Consider the following 18,667-nt stretch of genomic DNA (forward strand, 5'->3'; position numbering starts at 1 on the left):
ATACAGAAACAAGAGGCTTGAAGCCCCAGGTAGGATTAAGTCCAGAGGTTAACAAATGCAATTAGCTTCAAGATTTGGTGTCACAAGTGAAGCAAACAAAGTGGTGGTCTAAAAAAGCTTCTTAACTGAATTTATAAAACATTTTACAGGAAAATAACAGATTATCAATGTCTGCTCAATCATCAGTATTAAATACCTGTTGAAACAAGTTTAGGACTGGATTGTCAGCAGTTTTGGTCATTGCCACAGTGTAAAACAACCACCGCCCTCTAGCATCTTAACCCTATTTGTTTTTTGGTTTAAAATCATTCACACATACACAGGAAACTGTCCTTCCAGTGTCAACACTGATTGGAACAAAACCAGTTAAGTTATACGGGTAGAGAGATTAGCTGTTCAACCATTATACCCCCTGCTGCTCTGCTCTGACGTAAAGGCATAGTTCTAAAACAGATGTGTCAGTGAATACTGGGTTTATTTTAATTTTTTTCCTGTCCTTTAGAAAATGACTCAAGATTTTTTTAAGGAGCTCACTCAGAACCCATACAGATGAATGGTTTACTTACAAACTTGGTTCCGTGGGAAAGCCTCCAGTAGCTTCTCGTGGGTCGGTGGTTCTTTCCTGGGTTTTTACAGGGTTCTTCCTCCACCAGTTATACTGGCTGCCATATATGGCCTATCTTGTGCTGAAAAATGGCGTTAAACCCTAGAACAACAACAACAACAACAACAAACTTGGTTCAGGCACTTTACATGTACACACACCTGTTGAATTCTTGTCAAAAGAGCATCACTAGGTTAATACATCTCACCTTTTTTATAGCTGAAGTACATGTACTATTCGAGCCTAGTTATACGTCTCTATTTAGAAACGCTCTCTGAAATATGCATTTTATTGTTGGTCAGAAATCAGAAATTGAGATATGTATCACATTGGTGTAAAGGTGTTTTCCAGACTTTTACTGTCTTTTGAACCTATGAAAAGAAAAATCATAATACAAGATGAGAAAGAACATGGAATTATCATTAAAAAAACCAATTTCATATTATTCTGTTGAAGTAATCATAGCATCAGTGTGTTTTAGTCCTGTTTAAACAACTAATAAATAAAAAATAAAAAAACAGTACTATGTTAAAACATAATTTAATATAAACTTTAATGTTTGGACATGTCGTTTTGAGGCAAATGTTGATATCTTTATTTGATTATTTCTTCTGCTGTTTATTTTCCTAAACACATTTAAATCTTATTCTAATTAGTACATGAAAACGTCTGTAAATATTTCAATATGGAAGGCATCACAAGGATAGACTGAGTGGGTTTTCAATTGGACCATGTATACAAATTACACATTAATTACGATGCATATAGAAATCAGATTATCTTAGGCATGCTCAATTCTGACACCATCTAGAGATACAACCGTATGGTTTTTTTCTAGTACATAATTTAACGTAGAGAATGATATCCCTACTAATAGACTACCCATACATGTTGCTATTTCTACTACATATTGAATTCCAAAATGAAATATTCAGTAATTTTCTATATGTTGCCCATTTGACTGAACACATTAGTTTGTGTTTATAGCAAACAAGGATATAATATTATAATGTTACAATAACACCCATAAAATTGTTTTGTTCACTTTGACAGACAATATGCTGTTCTGCTCATTTAATGAGAATGCAAACCTCATGGCACCCCTGGATACTACTCATCAAATACTCATGGCAACCCTGGGTACTACTCATCATATACTCATTGCACCCATGGATACTACTCGTCAAATAATCATGGCAACCCTGGATACTACTCATCAAATACTCATGGCACCCCTGGATACTACTCATCAAATACTCATTGTACCCATGGATACTACTCATCACATACTCATGGCAACCCTGGATACTACTCATCAAATACTCATGGCACTCCTGAATGCCATTCATCAAATAATCATGGTACCCTGGATGCTATTCATCAAATACTCATGGTACCCTGGACACTACTCATAAAATAGAGTTGGCAAACTACATCAGAATGATGTCACCACAGAAACTTGTGGGTGGCACAGGAGCTAGGATTGTGTTACTATTTATTTAGGGTAACGCTTAGGAATCTAGCCAATATTATATATGTGCTAATTCTTACTACAAAAGTTATACACATTTTACTGTATACTGTTATGGTTGATCTCCTTCCTTCAGCACTTAACAGCCTAGCTGTAACAAGCTTACTTGGCCTCAGGCTTTATGCCTAGTTCTGGCACATGCATGGAGGAGAGGTTGCCCACATGAATTCAGCAGTTTTCTCCCATGTTTCTTTTATCTCTATCTCAAACACAATTTCAGGCAAACATTTGCAAGTTATTTAAACTGACAGACCTTATTGCACAGTCAGTGTATCATAAAGGTAAATAAGTAGTCAGACCTTGTACAGACAATGTATCATAAAGTAAATAAGTAGTCAGACCTTGTACAGACAATGTATCATAAAGTAAATAAGTAGTCAGACCTTGTACAGACAATGTATCATAAAGTAAATAAGTAGTCAGACCTTGTACAGACAATGTATCATAAAGTAAATAAGTAGTCAGACCTTGTACAGACAATGTATCATAAAGTAAATAAGTAGTCAGACCTTGTACAGACAATGTATCATAAAGTAAATAAGTAGTCAGACCTTGTACATACAATGTATCATAAAGTAATTAAGCAGTCAGACCTTGTACAGTCAATGTATCATAAAGTAAATAAGTAGTCAGACCTTGTACAATGTATCATAAAGTAGATAAGTAGTCAGACCTTGTACAGACAATGTATCATAAAGGTAATTACATTGTTGGACTTTGCTGTGCAGTCAATGTATCATGGAAGTACATTAAGTTGTTGGACTTTGTTGTACAATGTATCTTAAAGTTCAAAGTTATTTTAAAAGATATTGCTTTGTGACCAAATTATTCAATATGGTTGACATGGGTCATCAATGTCAATCTGACCTTTTTGTGATGCCTAAGAAACTAGTGCTGTTGGTGATGGCTGCATCATAAAGGTTCAATTCAAAACAATTTCCTTGGCCTGGCCTTAAAAGGGTTCCACTCACAACAATTTTCTTGGTAGGACCTTAAACAGGGGAACTTGTCTTGGAAAACCAAATTTTAAGAGAACAGACATAGATGACCTAAATGATGGCATGGAAGGCTGGACATAACATTCCTCAGTAAAAATTATATTCTGCATAAACCAAACAAGTAAAAGCTCTCAGGGGATGTAACTCTTCTAGATGATAATGTAGAACAAAGAAAATTAAACTTATTCAAGGTCACACGCGTATAAACCTGCATGCAAAATTGAAATCCAATAATCCTTAATAAAGTAATGCTTCTGAAACCAATGTCAGGAGGACAGGTAAAGCTGTAAATGATTTCATACAATAAACATGGTAAAGTTATGTTGTGGAAACTAATCCAAAGGAAAGGCAATCAGGGGGCATAACTCCTGCAAATAATGTCAAGAAATAGAAACTGAACTCATCCAGGGTCTCCTAAATAGGTCTGCCTGTCAAATTTGGTTGAAATCAAACAATCTTTGGGAAACATGCTGTGGAAACAAGCATAGGCTTTCGGAAACTCCAGTAAACAATGATTCAGAAAAAAGAAAATCAAATTCTTGAATCCCATCAGGGTAAAGAAGCATGTCAAATTTGGTTGAAATCCAACAATTGCCAGAAAAAGTCATCTTGTGGAAACCAAATGATTGGACACATAGCTTACAACATAATTACCATAAGACTCTGCCTGCCAGCATCAATGAGTGTTGCCTGATCTATGGTAAGCCTTGTCTATTAAAAATAAATATTTTTGTTTTCTTAGCAAGTAGCTACATGTAATCTCTGTTCTTATCTGGAGATCATGTGTGTGTGTGTGTGTGTGTGTGTGTGTGTGTGTGTATATATATACACACACACAGACACACACTAATGTGCATACCTATATACATACACACACAAAATGTGTAGATAGTAGATAGAATGATTCCAATAAATATAGTCAAACTCGAGTTATAATGCTTCCCAAACAGGAATCAAATGCACTACAAGCAAGAACCTTTTTCTAGCTTCCATGCACCAATACCCTAACATCATCCCATTCCAGCTATACAGTCATTTTGATTTCATAAAAAAATTTTTGTTTAATTTCTTTTTTAGTGAAGGCTAAAAACTAATGAAATTATTTGTCAGGATTCATAAATGGCTAAAATGAATGGTATTAAGATTAACAGAATTACATACTTTGCAACGAAAATTGAAGACAATGAAACTAAAAATTACTAGTCATGTGATTTCAAGTTTACAACCACTCCTGGGAAAGCAACTACTGCATAAGTTGGGAGTTAGCTGTGTGTGTGTGTGTGTGTGTGTGTGTTCAAGAATTCAGCTTACTGAGATGATTAATGCATTAAACAATTATAATGTGAAGAGTCATGTCAACACAAAAACACTTTCAATCAAAAAGTATTTTTTGTATTTATTATAAATAAGCAAAAGACAGTGTGTACAAAATAACACAGAAACTTTCAACAGGTAAACTGTGAAAGTACAGAGCACTCAAACATTTTTAAATCCACCTACACACTTTGATACAAAAATATTCCAAGTTCATAATATAATTTATAGTCCATACCTTATTATATAAAAAAAGAAATTATTCTCATTGGTTTTGTTTTAAAATTTATGTCATAGAAACAATTTCAAGTCATAGGCACAATACATCACACCATAATATCAATACTTGGAAACACCATATAACAAAGTCATTATTACCCAAAGGCCTTAACATTCTGTTAAAAACAAACTTCATTTCATATTTATTTGACACAAAAATATAGAACTTATCCTTGTATGTCATATAATACTATTCAACTAATTTTAAACCCATGTGTAAGATTGTCTATATATCATATACTTGCTAATAAGTTGAGCCCAATTGTAAAAATGCACAGATACAGATTTGCCACAGTATTATGCAATGGCAAATCTGAGTCTGTGCAGTTTATTTGGAGTAATCAGTACAACAAACAACACAGACCCTGACATGCCAGAGCATTATGCAATGGCATATCAGAGTCTATGTTGTTTGCAGTTGGACTCAATTTGTTGGCAAGAATACATGGTAAATTTTTTGCATTACTGTCATCATTCAAATCAAATGTGTGACATCAGTGTAATCATTCAAAATGAATTCTTGACATTAGTGCAATCATTCAAAATAATTACTTGACATCAGCGTAATCATTCGAATGAATACCTGACATTAGTGTAATCAATCAAAATGAATACTTGACATTAGTGTAATCATTCAAAATGAATACTTGACGTTAGAGTAATCATTCAAAATTCATACTTGACATCAGTATAATCATTCAAAACAAATTTCTGAAAATAGTGTAATCATTCAAAATGAATACTTGACATTAATCTAATCATTCAAAATTAATTCTTCACATTAGTGTAATCATTCAAAATGAATACCTGACATTAGTGTAATCATTCAAAATTAGTACTTGACATTAGAGTAATCATTCAAAATGAATTCTTACTGCTGACACAAGCAAGAGCAGAATACTCTGAAACCATGAATCGTCAAATCAAAGATACTTACTAATTAGCATAATATTTTCTTCGAATCAGAGATTTTCTTTGGAAAATCTGGCCACTTTATTACCATATATACTCATGCGTAAATCGGAGCCAACTACAAAATGCAGAGACCCATAATATTTTGGCGGATCTGGATCTATGTAGCTTGTCAGGAGCAATCAGAAGAATAAGACAGCACAAAGATCAGCTGGTGCATTATGAGACAACAGATCAGGGTCTATGTTGTTTACATTTGGACCCAACTTCTACTAATAATTCACTGTGAAAATTTCAAAAACATGAGTAAAAAAGTTATAAACCATTTGAATTTGTATATGCTATACAGTAAAACTACCCCCAATGAAAGACCTTCCGTCACATGTGAGATATATTCTAGGCTGATCTTTGCATTCAATTTCCAAAGTTATCAAAGTCAGTTAACAAAGCTGGATGCCATGTAATTAAACATGCACAGAAAAATTTATAAAGTTCCAGAAAATATCCACATGTAAATTCTTATTTCATAAGAAGGCCTACTACTAATCAGGGAAAAACATGAAGAGAAGACCTACTACTCAGGGGAAAACATGAAAAGAAGGCCTACTACTCAGGGGAAAACATGAAAAGAAGGCCTACTACTCAGGGGAAAACATGAAAAGAAGGCCTACTACTCAGGGGAAAACCTGAAAAGAAGGCCTTCTACTCAGGGAAAAACATGAAAAGAAGGCCTACTACTCAGGGGAAAACATGAAAAGAAGGCCTACTCAGGGGAAAACCTGAAAAGAAGGCCTACTACTCAGGGGAAAACCTGAAAAGAAGGCCTACTACTCGGGGGAAAACATGAAAAGAAGGCCTACTACTCAGGGGAAAACATGAAAAGAAGGCCTACTACTCAGGGGAAAACATGAAAAGAAGGCCTTCTACTCAGGGGAAAACATGAAAAGAAGGCCTTCTACTCAGGGGAAAACATGAAAAGAAGGCCTTCTACTCAGAGGAAAACATGAAAAGAAGGCACATTAAGGAAAAAACATAAAAAGAAGGCATACTACTAAGGGAAAAACAAGTTATTTTGTAGAATGTCTCGCCTGCAAATCTTGCTTCCATTCATCTTATCAGTTTATCACTAACATTTAAAACAAAAAACTTAAACACCATATCTTTCAAAACATTGACATAAACTGCTGTCGCTAGCGGAATTGGTATACATACATGTTGATAACACGACATAATACTACTTTCCCCATCTCTAATAATCAAACTCTGATAAAGTACAAACCTACGGTCAATTTTCAATGGGATTCAGTGACTCTGAAAAATACAATTCTATTGTCAATTTTCAATGGGATTCAGTGACTCTGATAAAGTACAACCCTACGGTCAATTTTCAATGGGTTTCAGTGACTGAAAAATACAATTCTATTGTCAATTTTCAATGGGATACAGTGACTCTGATAAAGTACAATCCTATTGTCAATTTTTTGTCACTCTAGCATTTTCACTCATTTGTTGTACTTGAATTATTAAAATTTTTGTGTAAACCACTTGATACTAAGTATCTAAAATTATACAGCCATCTCTTTTCTTAGGATGTTAAATGTTAACAATTATTAGCTGACAAAAATCTTTGCCCTGAAACTATTTTGTGAGTAGCCTAAATTTATCACAGGTCTTTCAGTCTTCTTTAAAATGGACAAGAGGAACACCCTTTGCCACAGTATCTCCAGGTTTGTAGAATATTTTCTCAACCACTCCATCTTTAGGTGCACGAATCACATACTGAAATGGACAGGGAAACACATTTTAATTATTTAAAGATACACACTTGGCTAAAGTTAAAGATATTCCATGCGTCATGTGAACACTGCAGTTGCCCAAACAAGATAGAACACCTCTGTAATATATATATATATATATATATATATATATATATATATGTCATACAAATCTACATATTTGCACTATAATATGGTTTAATGATGTAGATCATACATGATATAAAGTTGAATCATCTTTACCTTAATCACTTAAAAGAATTTATACATATATCATCTGTTTGGGAGAGCTGTTATACATGTAATACCTGTTTGGGATAGGTGTGACACATGTACTGTCTGTTTGGGACAGGTGTGACACATGTACTGTCTGTTTGGGACAGGTGTGACATATGTACTGTCTGTTTGGTATAGGTGTGACACATGTACTGTCTGTTTGGGACAGGTGTGACACATGTACTGTCTGTTTGGGACAGGTGTGACACATGTACTTTCTGTTTGGGACAGGTGTGACACATGTACTGTCTGTTTGGGACAGGTGTGACACATGTACTGTCTGTTTGGGACAGGTGTGACACATGTACTGTCTGTTTGGGATAGGTGTTATTAACACATATTACCTGTTTGGGATAAGTGTCATACAAGTATTACCTGTTTGGGATAAGTGTCGTACAAGTATTACCTGTTTGGGATAAATGTCATACAAGTATTACCTGTTTGGGATAAGTGTCATACAAGTATTACCTGTTTGGGATAAGTGTCATACAAATATTACCTGTTTGGGATAGGTATCATACCTGTATTACCTTTTTGGGGATAGATGTGATATATTTCCAAATATTCCACTGCAACCATAGCTACAGAGTCTATCACAGCAGTCAACTTTGACACAAACTCACCTAAATCGGGCATGTGCAACCTGATTTTATGCACTTATTTACATCACAGCAAGTGGCTTTAAAGTCACTTATCCAGCCCATGCCCTGAAAGAAGCTGCACATGTCTGACTTACATCAATCAAAAAATGCAGTTGGAGGGAGTGGCGGTTTAAAACAAATTTGTATTATGTAATACTTACCTGCTTTACTGAATTGCAATAGCTTTTCCTGGCACTAGCCCTATTCTGTGGGAATTATTCCCTCCTCCGATTAGTAACTGGAGGTCATGAATTATAAAAAAACATGATCCCAGTCTGATACCCTAGTCAACCTTTGTCATTCAGAATACTGTCCTTCTTTGATCTAGGTCAAAACTAAAAGAATATCAGAGGGAAGAAGTAAATGTGCAATAACAGCAAGCAGGTATTGCATAATTCAAATTAGTTTTACCCCTCCCAACACTGCAATAGAATAAAATACCTACTATTACTGCATTGATGACTTTGCCAGGCAGCTGAGATGCCTAAGCTAAGCTGACAAAGTGAACTTTGCTATCTCTACTGCAACTTGAAGGATGCCTGAATTGGTCTTAATCCCTGAATGCCTTCACTCTGGTGTGATAAGAAAACAAGTAGGGGCCCACGAGTGGCTGAGTGGTCAAAAGCGCTCTCCATTACGGATCACTGCAATCTCGCCTCTGTCTGCGTGGCTTTGAGTCTCGGATTTGGCTAATGTAGGTATGTGAGAAAGCTTGCCAGTAGCTTCTCGTGGGTCGGTGGTTCAAAAAATTGACTAACTTGAAACAGACTGAATTCTATCCAATAATAATGTATTATGTGACATACGTCTTCCTTTCTTTGAAATTAAGAATTCCCAAACATCAAATTTGTAACAAAATTCTATCACATAAATTGGATAGCAAGAAATAATACAATTTTATATTTCACATATCTGTACTGCTGAAGATTGCTTACCTAAGTGGATAGATTCACGCAAAAACTGATTGTATTGTGATAATACCTGTCAGTGAGAATGTACTCCATAAGTACCTTGGTTATGGTCAAATCCATGGCCAGATAACTTGAGGTAATCAGGTTTCTTAATGCAGATATTTTGTGTTTGCAACAGTGCATAAACTGAACTCAGTACTTTGTAATAACCAAGGCTAAAAATAAACTACCCTTGGGTGATTCTGTAAACAGCACCAAAACCAGACTTCATTTTCATTCATATAGAATGCATTAAGTACACACAATTCTGTGACACCTAGTGCTGTGTTCAGATTCCCAAGGACAAATGGATGAGGTGAGCTGACAATAAAGTCTTCTCATCCAGTTCTGCTATGGAAAAAAGTATTTGTGGGATTCTGTCAGAAGGAACATGGACTGTCCCTTAACAGACAAAAAATAAATCATCACTATGTTAAATCTAATTTAAATAAGGGATGAGATCTGATTTCTTCTGGTTGGGAACTAAGCCTAGAGTCCCTTTCTTCCAACAGAGACAAATTTCTCATTAGGACATGTCTGAGGATATTGGGCATCAACCAATCAAAGTTCTGGAGGATGCAGGTTCCTAAGGATTTAAATGAGCTGCTATCATGGCCATGACCCTGGTGAAAGCTCTGGGAGGGAAAGCTTGGCCAAAAGGAAGAGCTTAAAACTGGAAGATCTCCTTTTTCAGATAAAACCACAGGAATTTCCTGTAGACTGGTAAGATAGTTTGGTTTAGTTTGGTGTTTCATCTTCAGCATATTGAAGGTATCAGCCAAAAACAAGATTGGCATGGGAAGCTATAATAACCATTGAAAAAGCCTTCAATTCCAAAGCTTTGAGGGGCCCCGAGTGGTCGAGTGGTCTAAAGCGCTCTTCGTTACGGATCACTGCCATCTCACCTCTGTCTGCGGCGGTTCGAGTCTAGGATTCAGCCAATGTGGGTATGTGAGAAAGCTTGCCAGTAGCTTCTCGTGGGTCGGTGTTTCTTTCCGGTGTTTTCCCAGGTTCTTCCTCCACCATTAATACTGGCCGCCATGTATAGCCTATCTTGTGCTGAAAAATGGCATTAAACCCCACAACAACAACAACAACAACCAAAGCTTTGAGAGACTTTGTGGAGAGAGAGGCACAGATCCCAGCTGAAATCCCCAACTAGGAATCACCAAGGTATGGGCCTTAAGGGGCCAAGCAAGTAAATGGACCCTGTAACTGAAGCTGAAACCTGGTGCCGAAGCACCCCTTCTGCAGTCTGGCTACCTCTTCCCATTGTATGGTGACTTTAGAGTGATGAGATTTCAAGTGTAGAATTCAAAAGATGGTTTGGTATGCTAACTTTAGAGTGATGAGATTTCAAGCATAGAATTCAAAAGATGGCTCAGTATGCTAACTTTAGAGTGATGAGATTTCAAGCGAAGAATTCAAAAGACCGCTTTGTATGCTTTTTTCTTTTCTTGTCAGACTGTGAATCATGAGACACGTGTAGTAAGGCAACTAAAACTAATGCACATGTATCAGTAATGTTCCTTCTTAACTCCGTTACAAATTCATGGTCATAAATTACTGTTTTACTATACATTTTGCTGACCGCTTCGGTGGCCTATGTGGTTAGAGCATCTGCATCGGATGCAGGAGGTTACAGGTTTGAAACACACACACACCCAAGCAATATCCAAGACTTACAAAAATGGTACTAACAGCTGCCTTGCTAGGTCCACAGCATTAAGAGGTTAGTGTTAAGACTGGTCATCCTGGTGTCATATAATGTAACTGGGTGGGACATGATGCTACATGTCTGCAGCATGATGTCCCAGTGCTAGACATCACTATAAACTGCCTGACATCAGACATTGTAGCAATATGACTGAAAAATTGTTAAAGATACATTAAAAATGCAAAATCAAACACACAATCACACACACATTTTACTGGTTTCATCCCCTTTCCCTTGTAATCATTCATGCTATACCATGGTTTGGTATGAAACACAGTCAGCAGTTATGGGCACAAACTAACTTATTTTTGCAGAGTTAAGCCATATTCCTATATTCTTGTCTGTTTATAAATAATCACATTATACTGCACAGGTAAGAACAGCCACAAATACACAGACAAATGGGTAAAAATTGTATGAGAACTGACACAACCAGCCATGTATGCACAGACAAATGGGTAAAAACTGTACATGAACTGACACAACCAGCCATGTATGCACAGACAAATGACAAATGGGTAGAAGTTGTACGTGAACTGACACAACCAGCCATGTATGTACAGACAAATGGGTAAAAATTGTATGTGAACTGACACAACTAGCCATGTATGCACAGACAAATGCATAAAAATTGAACATGAACTGCATAAAAATTGTACATGAACTGACACAACCTGTCATGTATACACAGACAAATGGGTAAAAATTGTATGTGAACTTACACAACCAGCCATGTATGTACATACAAATGGGTAAAAACTGTACATGAACTGACACAACCAGCCATGTATGCACAGACAAATGACAAATGGGTAGAAGTTGTACGTGAACTGACACAACCAGCCATGTATGTACAGACAAATGGGTAAAAATTGTATGTGAACTGACACAACTAGCCATGTATGCACAGACAAATGCATAAAAATTAAACATGAACTGCGTAAAAATTGTACATGAACTGACACAACCAGCCATGTATGCACAGACAAATGACAAATGGGTAGAAGTTGTATGTGAACTGACACAACCAGCCATGTATGCACAGACAAATGGGTTAAAATTGTATGTGAACTCACACTACCAGCCATGTATGCACAGACAAATAGGTAAAAACTGTATGCGAACTCACACAACCAGCCATGGATGTACAGACAAATGGGTAAAAGTTGTATGTGAAATGACACAACCAGCCATGTATGTACAGACAAATGGGTAAAATTGTACATGAACTGACACAACCAGCCATGTATGCACAGACGAATGGGTTAAAATTGTATGTGAACTCACACAACCTGCCATGAATGTACAGACAAATGGGTAAAAGTTGTATGTGAACTGACACAACCAGCCATGTATGTACAGACAAATGGGTAAAAATTGTACGTGGACACAACCCACCATGTATGCACACACAAATGGGTAAAAGTTGTTTGTGAACTGACACAACCAGCCATGTATGTACAGACAAATGGGTAAATGTTGTATGTGAACTGACACAGCCAGCCATGTATGTACAGACAAATGGGTAAATGTTGTATGTGAACTGACACAACCAGCCATGTATGCACATACAAATGGGTAAAAACTGTACATGAACTGACACAACCAGCCATGTATGCACAGACAAATGACAAATGGGTAGCAGTTGTATGTGAACTGACACAACCAGCCATGTATGTACAGACAAATGGGTAAAAATTGTATGTGAACTGACACAACTAGCCATGTATGCACAGACAAATGCATAAAAATTGAACATGAACTGCATAAAAATTGTACATGAACTGACACAACCTGTCATGTATACACAGACAAATGGGTAAAAATTGTATGTGAACTTACACAACCAGCCATGTATGCACATACAAATGGGTAAAAACTGTACATGAACTGACACAACCAGCCATGTATGCACAGACAAATGGGTAAAAATTGTATGTGAACTGACACAACTAGCCATGTATGCACAGACAAATGCATAAAAATTGAACATGAACTGACACAACCAGCCATGGATGTACAGACAAATGGGTAAAAGTTGTATGTGAACTGACACAACCAGCCATGTATGTACAGACAAATGGGTAAAAATTGTATGTGAACTGACACAACTAGCCATGTATGCACAGACAAATGCATAAAAATTGAACATGAACTGCATAAAAATTGTACATGAACTGACACAACCTGTCATGTATACACAGACAAATGGGTAAAAATTGTATGTGAACTTACACAACCAGCCATGTATGCACATACAAATGGGTAAAAAGTGTACATGAACTGACACAACCAGCCATGTATGCACAGACAAATTGGTAAAAATTGTATGTGAACTGACACAACCAGCCATGTATGCACAGACAAATGGGTAAAAGTTGTATGCTAAATGACACAACCAGCCATGTATGCACATACAAATGGGTAAAAACTGTACATGAACTGACACAACCAGCCATGTATGCACAGACAAATGACAAATGGGTAGAAGTTGTATGTGAACTGACACAACCAGCCATGTATGTACAGACAAATGGGTGAAAATTGTATGTGAACTGACACAACTAGCCATGTATGCACAGACAAATGCATAAAAATTGAACATGAACTGCATAAAAATTGTACATGAACTGACACAACCTGTCATGTATACACAGACAAATGGGTAAAAATTGTATGTGAACTTACACAACCAGCCATGTATGCACATACAAATGGGTAAAAACTGTATGTGAACTCAGACAACCAGCCATGTATGCACAGAAAAATAGGTAAAAACTGTATGTGAACTCACACAACCAGCCATGGATGTATAGACAAATGGGTAAAAGTTGTATGTGAAATGACACAACCAGCCATGTATGTACAGACAAATGGGTTAAAATTGTATGTGAACTCAGACAACCAGCCATGTATGCACAGACAAATAGGCAAAAACTGTATGTGAACTCACACAACCAGCCATGTATGTACAGACAAATGGGTTAAAATTGTATGTGAACTCAGACAACCAGCCATGTATGCACAGACAAATAGGTAAAAACTGTATGTGAACTCACACAACCAGCCACTGTTGTATAGACAAATGGGTAAAAGTTGTATGTGAAATGACACAACCAGCCATGTATGTACAGACAAATGGGTTAAAATTGTACATGAACTGACACAACCAGCCATGTATGCACAGACAAATGGGTTAAAATTGTATGTGAACTCACACAACCAGCCATGTATGCACAGACAAATAGGTAAAAACTGTATGCGAACTCACAACCAGCCATGGATGTACAGACAAATGGGTAAAAGTTGCATGTGAAATGACACAACCTGCCATGTATGTACAGACAAATGGGTTAAAATTGTACATGAACTGACACAACCAGCCATGTATGCACAGACAAATGGGTTAAAATTGTATGTGAACTCACACAATCAGCCATGTATGTACAGACAAATGGGTAAAAGTTGTATGTGAACTGACACAACCAGCCATGTATGTACAGACAAATGGGTAAAAATTGTATGTGGACACAACCCACCATGTATGCACACACAAATGGGTAAAAGTTGTATGTGAACTGACACAACCAGCCATGTATGTACAGACAAATGGGTAAAAGTTGTATGTGAACTGACACAACCAGCCATGTATGTACAGACAAATGGGTTAAAATTGTACGTGAACTGATACAACCTGCCATGTATGCACAGACAAATGGATAAAAGTTCTATGTGAACCGACACAACCAGCCATGTATGTACATACAAATGGGTAAAAGTTGTACATGAACTGACACAACCAGCCATGTATGTACAGACAAATGGGTAAAAGTTGTATGTGAACTGACACAACAAGCCATGTATGTACAGAAAAATGAGTTGAAATTGTACGTGAACTGACACAACCAGCCATGTATGCACAGACAAATGGGTTAAAATTGTACATGAACTGACAACCAGCCACGTATGCAGACAAATGAATATAAATTGTACGTGAACTGACACAACCCGCCATGTATGCACAGACAAAAGGGTAAAAATTGTACGTTAACTGATACAACCAGCCATGTATGCACAGACAAATGCGTAAAAATTTTACACGATCTCACAAAACCAGCCATGTATGTACAGACAAATGGGTAAAAATTGTATGTGAACTGACACAACAAGCCATGTATGCACAGACAAATGGGTTAAAACTGTACATGAACTGACACAACCAGCCATGTATGCACAGACAAAGGGGTAAAAATTGTATGTGAAGTGACACAACCAGCCATGTTTGTACAGACAAATGGGTAAAAGTTGTCCTTACCATCAATTTATTACAAAATAAATCACATTTTGCAAGCATCAAGGTTTCTTCAAGAAATTTGAAAAAACGGTATAACATCTAACAACATCAAAGTAAGCATTAAGTAAAGTCAAAACTATTTGTGACAAACAGAAACTCAAATCCATGATCATAAGTTATTTGTGAAACTTGTTTAACTATACAAGTGACTCACTTCAAGCAGCTTTTTGCATATAGTATAAACCTAATTTCATGTGTAATTAACAAGTGTGTAAGATTCTCTATATCTGTGTAAAACCTTACTTCCATTTTCTTATGTAATTCACACCTATGTGGGTATGTGAGAAAGCCTGCCAGTAGCTTCTCATGGGTCAATGGTTCTTTCCAGGCTTATCCCAGGTTCTTTCTCCAACATTTCTACTGGCCGCCATGTATAGCCTATATTGTGATAAAAAATGGCATTAAACCCACCACCAACAACAATTCACACCCATGTAAGATTATCCATATCTGGAAAAATATTACCTCCATTTTCATTGCAATCATGATAACAAGTGCATCTCCCTTTTGGACTTTGGTTCCTGGACTAACCGACACTTTTTCTATAACTCCAGGCATTGGGGCCACTGCATCATTGAGACTGCTCACAGCACCTGATGCAAACACATATTTTGGGACAGGTAGGCTAAGATCATATCTCCCATCCTGTAATGATATATGCAATGTTTCAAACATATATATATCCAACCATCAAAGAAACACCAGTGTTAATAATCAAAAACAGTCAGGCTTAACCGGTCACATGCAGCAACTACAACTCAAAAACATCTTAGAGCCTTGATGTCACATTCTGCAGTGAAAATGAAACAATGTACCCAGTTATAGTAATCTTACCAATGAAGTACAAAATGTTGGCAAAATCCAAAGAGATACCTTCTATATTGTAACTATCTGGATTCAAGGTATCACATTAATGCAACAACAGATGCCGATGATCTCTTCACAAAAGGTCTTCTTTGTAGGTCAAATTTCAATATAAAGAAACATTTATATTATCAGTGAAAGGGGGATTTTCTACAGTAAGTAGTATGAATTCTGGGTTTATTTCCTACTTAAAAATATATATATTATGATTTGATGAGCTGAAGCAAATCAATTTGTGACCAACCACAGTGAAGAAATGTAGAGAGTGTTCTTGTTGAACGACCCAGGCTGATGATTTGACTCCGTCTATGATTGATATGACTTTGATCCGCCCAGCTTCTGACTCCAGTGATGCTGCCACAGAATATTCTTGTCCATTTATCCTGACTTTATAAGAATTGTCACTGAGCGTCTCCACTTCAATCTTTACATCTGGAGAAAAAAAGAGAAGAAGTTTCATAAAAAAATGCTGGTATTTGGATTATTATTTGTTAGCAATAATTATAGGTTACTGCATTTGTATGGGAAAATATGAACAAGCTTTGGGATGGAATACTGCACAAACCTGTGAGTGCAGTATATCCTTCCGACAAAATGAGTTCATATTTTCCCATACAAATGCAGTTACTTTTTTATTATATGCTCATTTTTTTAAATTCTACCTGAGGTTTAATTATATAAACAAAATACACTACAAGAAACAACATAAATGAATGAATGCCGTATTCCAAACTAAATACACAAGCGCAGATTTGGCATTACACAATGACATCATTATTAATGCGCACATAACTCCGCCCAGATAAATTTGAACCTAGTCGCGCGCTCAAAATAACTTTCGAAAGAAAATGGTGTGTCTAGTTAAAATTGAAATTTGCAGTCATATTGTGAATGAATGCGCATAGCAACAACTGTTCCATTTGATCTGGAATGAATATATTTTGGTATTTTGTTTTGATTCGATGAAAGTTTGTGATTTTGGACTGGATTCATCTGTGCAAGTTATACAAGAAATACATCGGATTGAAGTGGCACGGAAGAAGCGTGTTTACATCTGCAAATGTGTTTCTGTTTCTGTCACTGAATGTTTGAAATCATAATGTGGGAAAAATATGAAGTCTTTCAATTGCAATTATCAAAAAGACGCTATGGAATTTAATGCTTATTTCATTTTGTGTGCAGTAAGGAGGATGCAATTGCACTTATCATCGAAATTACAGCACAATTTCGAAATGTGTCATCCAGATTGAAAACCGATGACATGGCTCATGTAATCTGGATTTGCAGAATTAAGAAAATACATTTTGAGGAAATTCAGGATGTAAAACTGTAAGTATATTTTATTTTGCCATTCTTATCACCAGCTAAAGAAGACAGTATATGCCTTGTCACTTGTATGTTATTTGTAAGGACCTTTTCTTCCGTCTTTTATATAATGTAGCTAGCCTAAATCCGTAACATTGTATCAATGCTGAATGTGCCAAAAGTTTTTTTGCAGTCCTTGAAACATGTTTTAGTTCATTAAGAAACAAATATAAACAACCACCTCTTACGTGAGTGTATATGAGTTGTGTAAAAATCAAAAGTGCTGGCATCTGAATCATTGTTTGTTTACAATAGAAAGTGGTTCCTTTATGCACGCGAATGCTATATGTGTATTGTTGCGCGCATTCAGTATCTGGGAATACTCAACGATTCTGACAATGTAAAGTTAACAAGGGAAAAAATGAGCATATAATTACATATCATATTATAAACTGCAAAAAATGTGTCGATACACCACAGATGTCCCTGACAATATTATGAAGTGAAGGACAAAGTTCCAACTAAGAAATTTGATTTCAACCCGTTTAGACCTTGAGCCTGGAAAATGGTGTGTGTGTATGTGTGTGTGTGTGTAACATATTTGCGAGCCTACACGTTGATACGTTTTTAGCAGATGTGTGTGTGTGTGTGTGTAAACAAAAAATATAGGACCTTACATTGATGATTTTAAAATATTTACATGATTGTTTTAGTATTAAATTCATCTACATCAGATGAACAGCATGCACTAGTAATATACATTGTTTAAATTTGATCACATCTATCTGCATTAGAAGAGACCAGTTAGAAAATGAATATTGATGGCAAAGACATATTCCAACACATTTTTCTTCATGCCCCTCATGATAAACAAAATTGCCCTGATATGAAAGAGGTTTCAGGACAATTATAATCTGTATTGTTTAATTACCTGACGATTGTGAAATTACTCATGTACAAGGGCTATACCATATTCCATTATCATTTAATACCACAGAGTAAACAATTCCTTCTAGTTTTAGTTATGATATCCATTGCCCCAAGAACCACATGGCTTTGTAGTGTTATTTACATGCTAAATGAATCGGCTACAGCTGTGGTCAGGTCATCCAAGCTCAGACCTGTTTGAGGGCAATATTCAGCTGAC

At 36.3% G+C, this 18,667-nt stretch overlaps 1 protein-coding gene across 1 annotated transcript in view; it reads right to left on the reverse strand.

The window, feature by feature from the left end:
• Window positions 1-4,503: 4,503 nt before the first annotated feature.
• Window positions 4,504-18,667, reverse strand: part of LOC149775153 (methylcrotonoyl-CoA carboxylase subunit alpha, mitochondrial-like) — a 70,599-nt gene continuing 56,435 nt past the window's right edge. Inside the window, exons 15-17 of the mRNA XM_089943083.1 lie at window positions 16,460-16,647; window positions 15,817-15,996; window positions 4,504-7,417 (exon numbers count right to left, since the gene is read on the reverse strand). Of these exons, the coding sequence (XP_089799209.1) occupies window positions 7,313-7,417; window positions 15,817-15,996; window positions 16,460-16,647 (473 nt within the window). The 3' untranslated portion in view covers window positions 4,504-7,312. The remainder of the gene's footprint in view (window positions 7,418-15,816; window positions 15,997-16,459; window positions 16,648-18,667) is intronic.

The sequence above is a fragment of the Sinohyriopsis cumingii genome, chromosome 19, assembly GCF_028554795.1.
Source record: "Sinohyriopsis cumingii isolate HCF-2022 chromosome 19, ASM2855479v2, whole genome shotgun sequence".
Classification (NCBI taxonomy): domain Eukaryota; kingdom Metazoa; phylum Mollusca; class Bivalvia; order Unionida; family Unionidae; genus Sinohyriopsis; species Sinohyriopsis cumingii.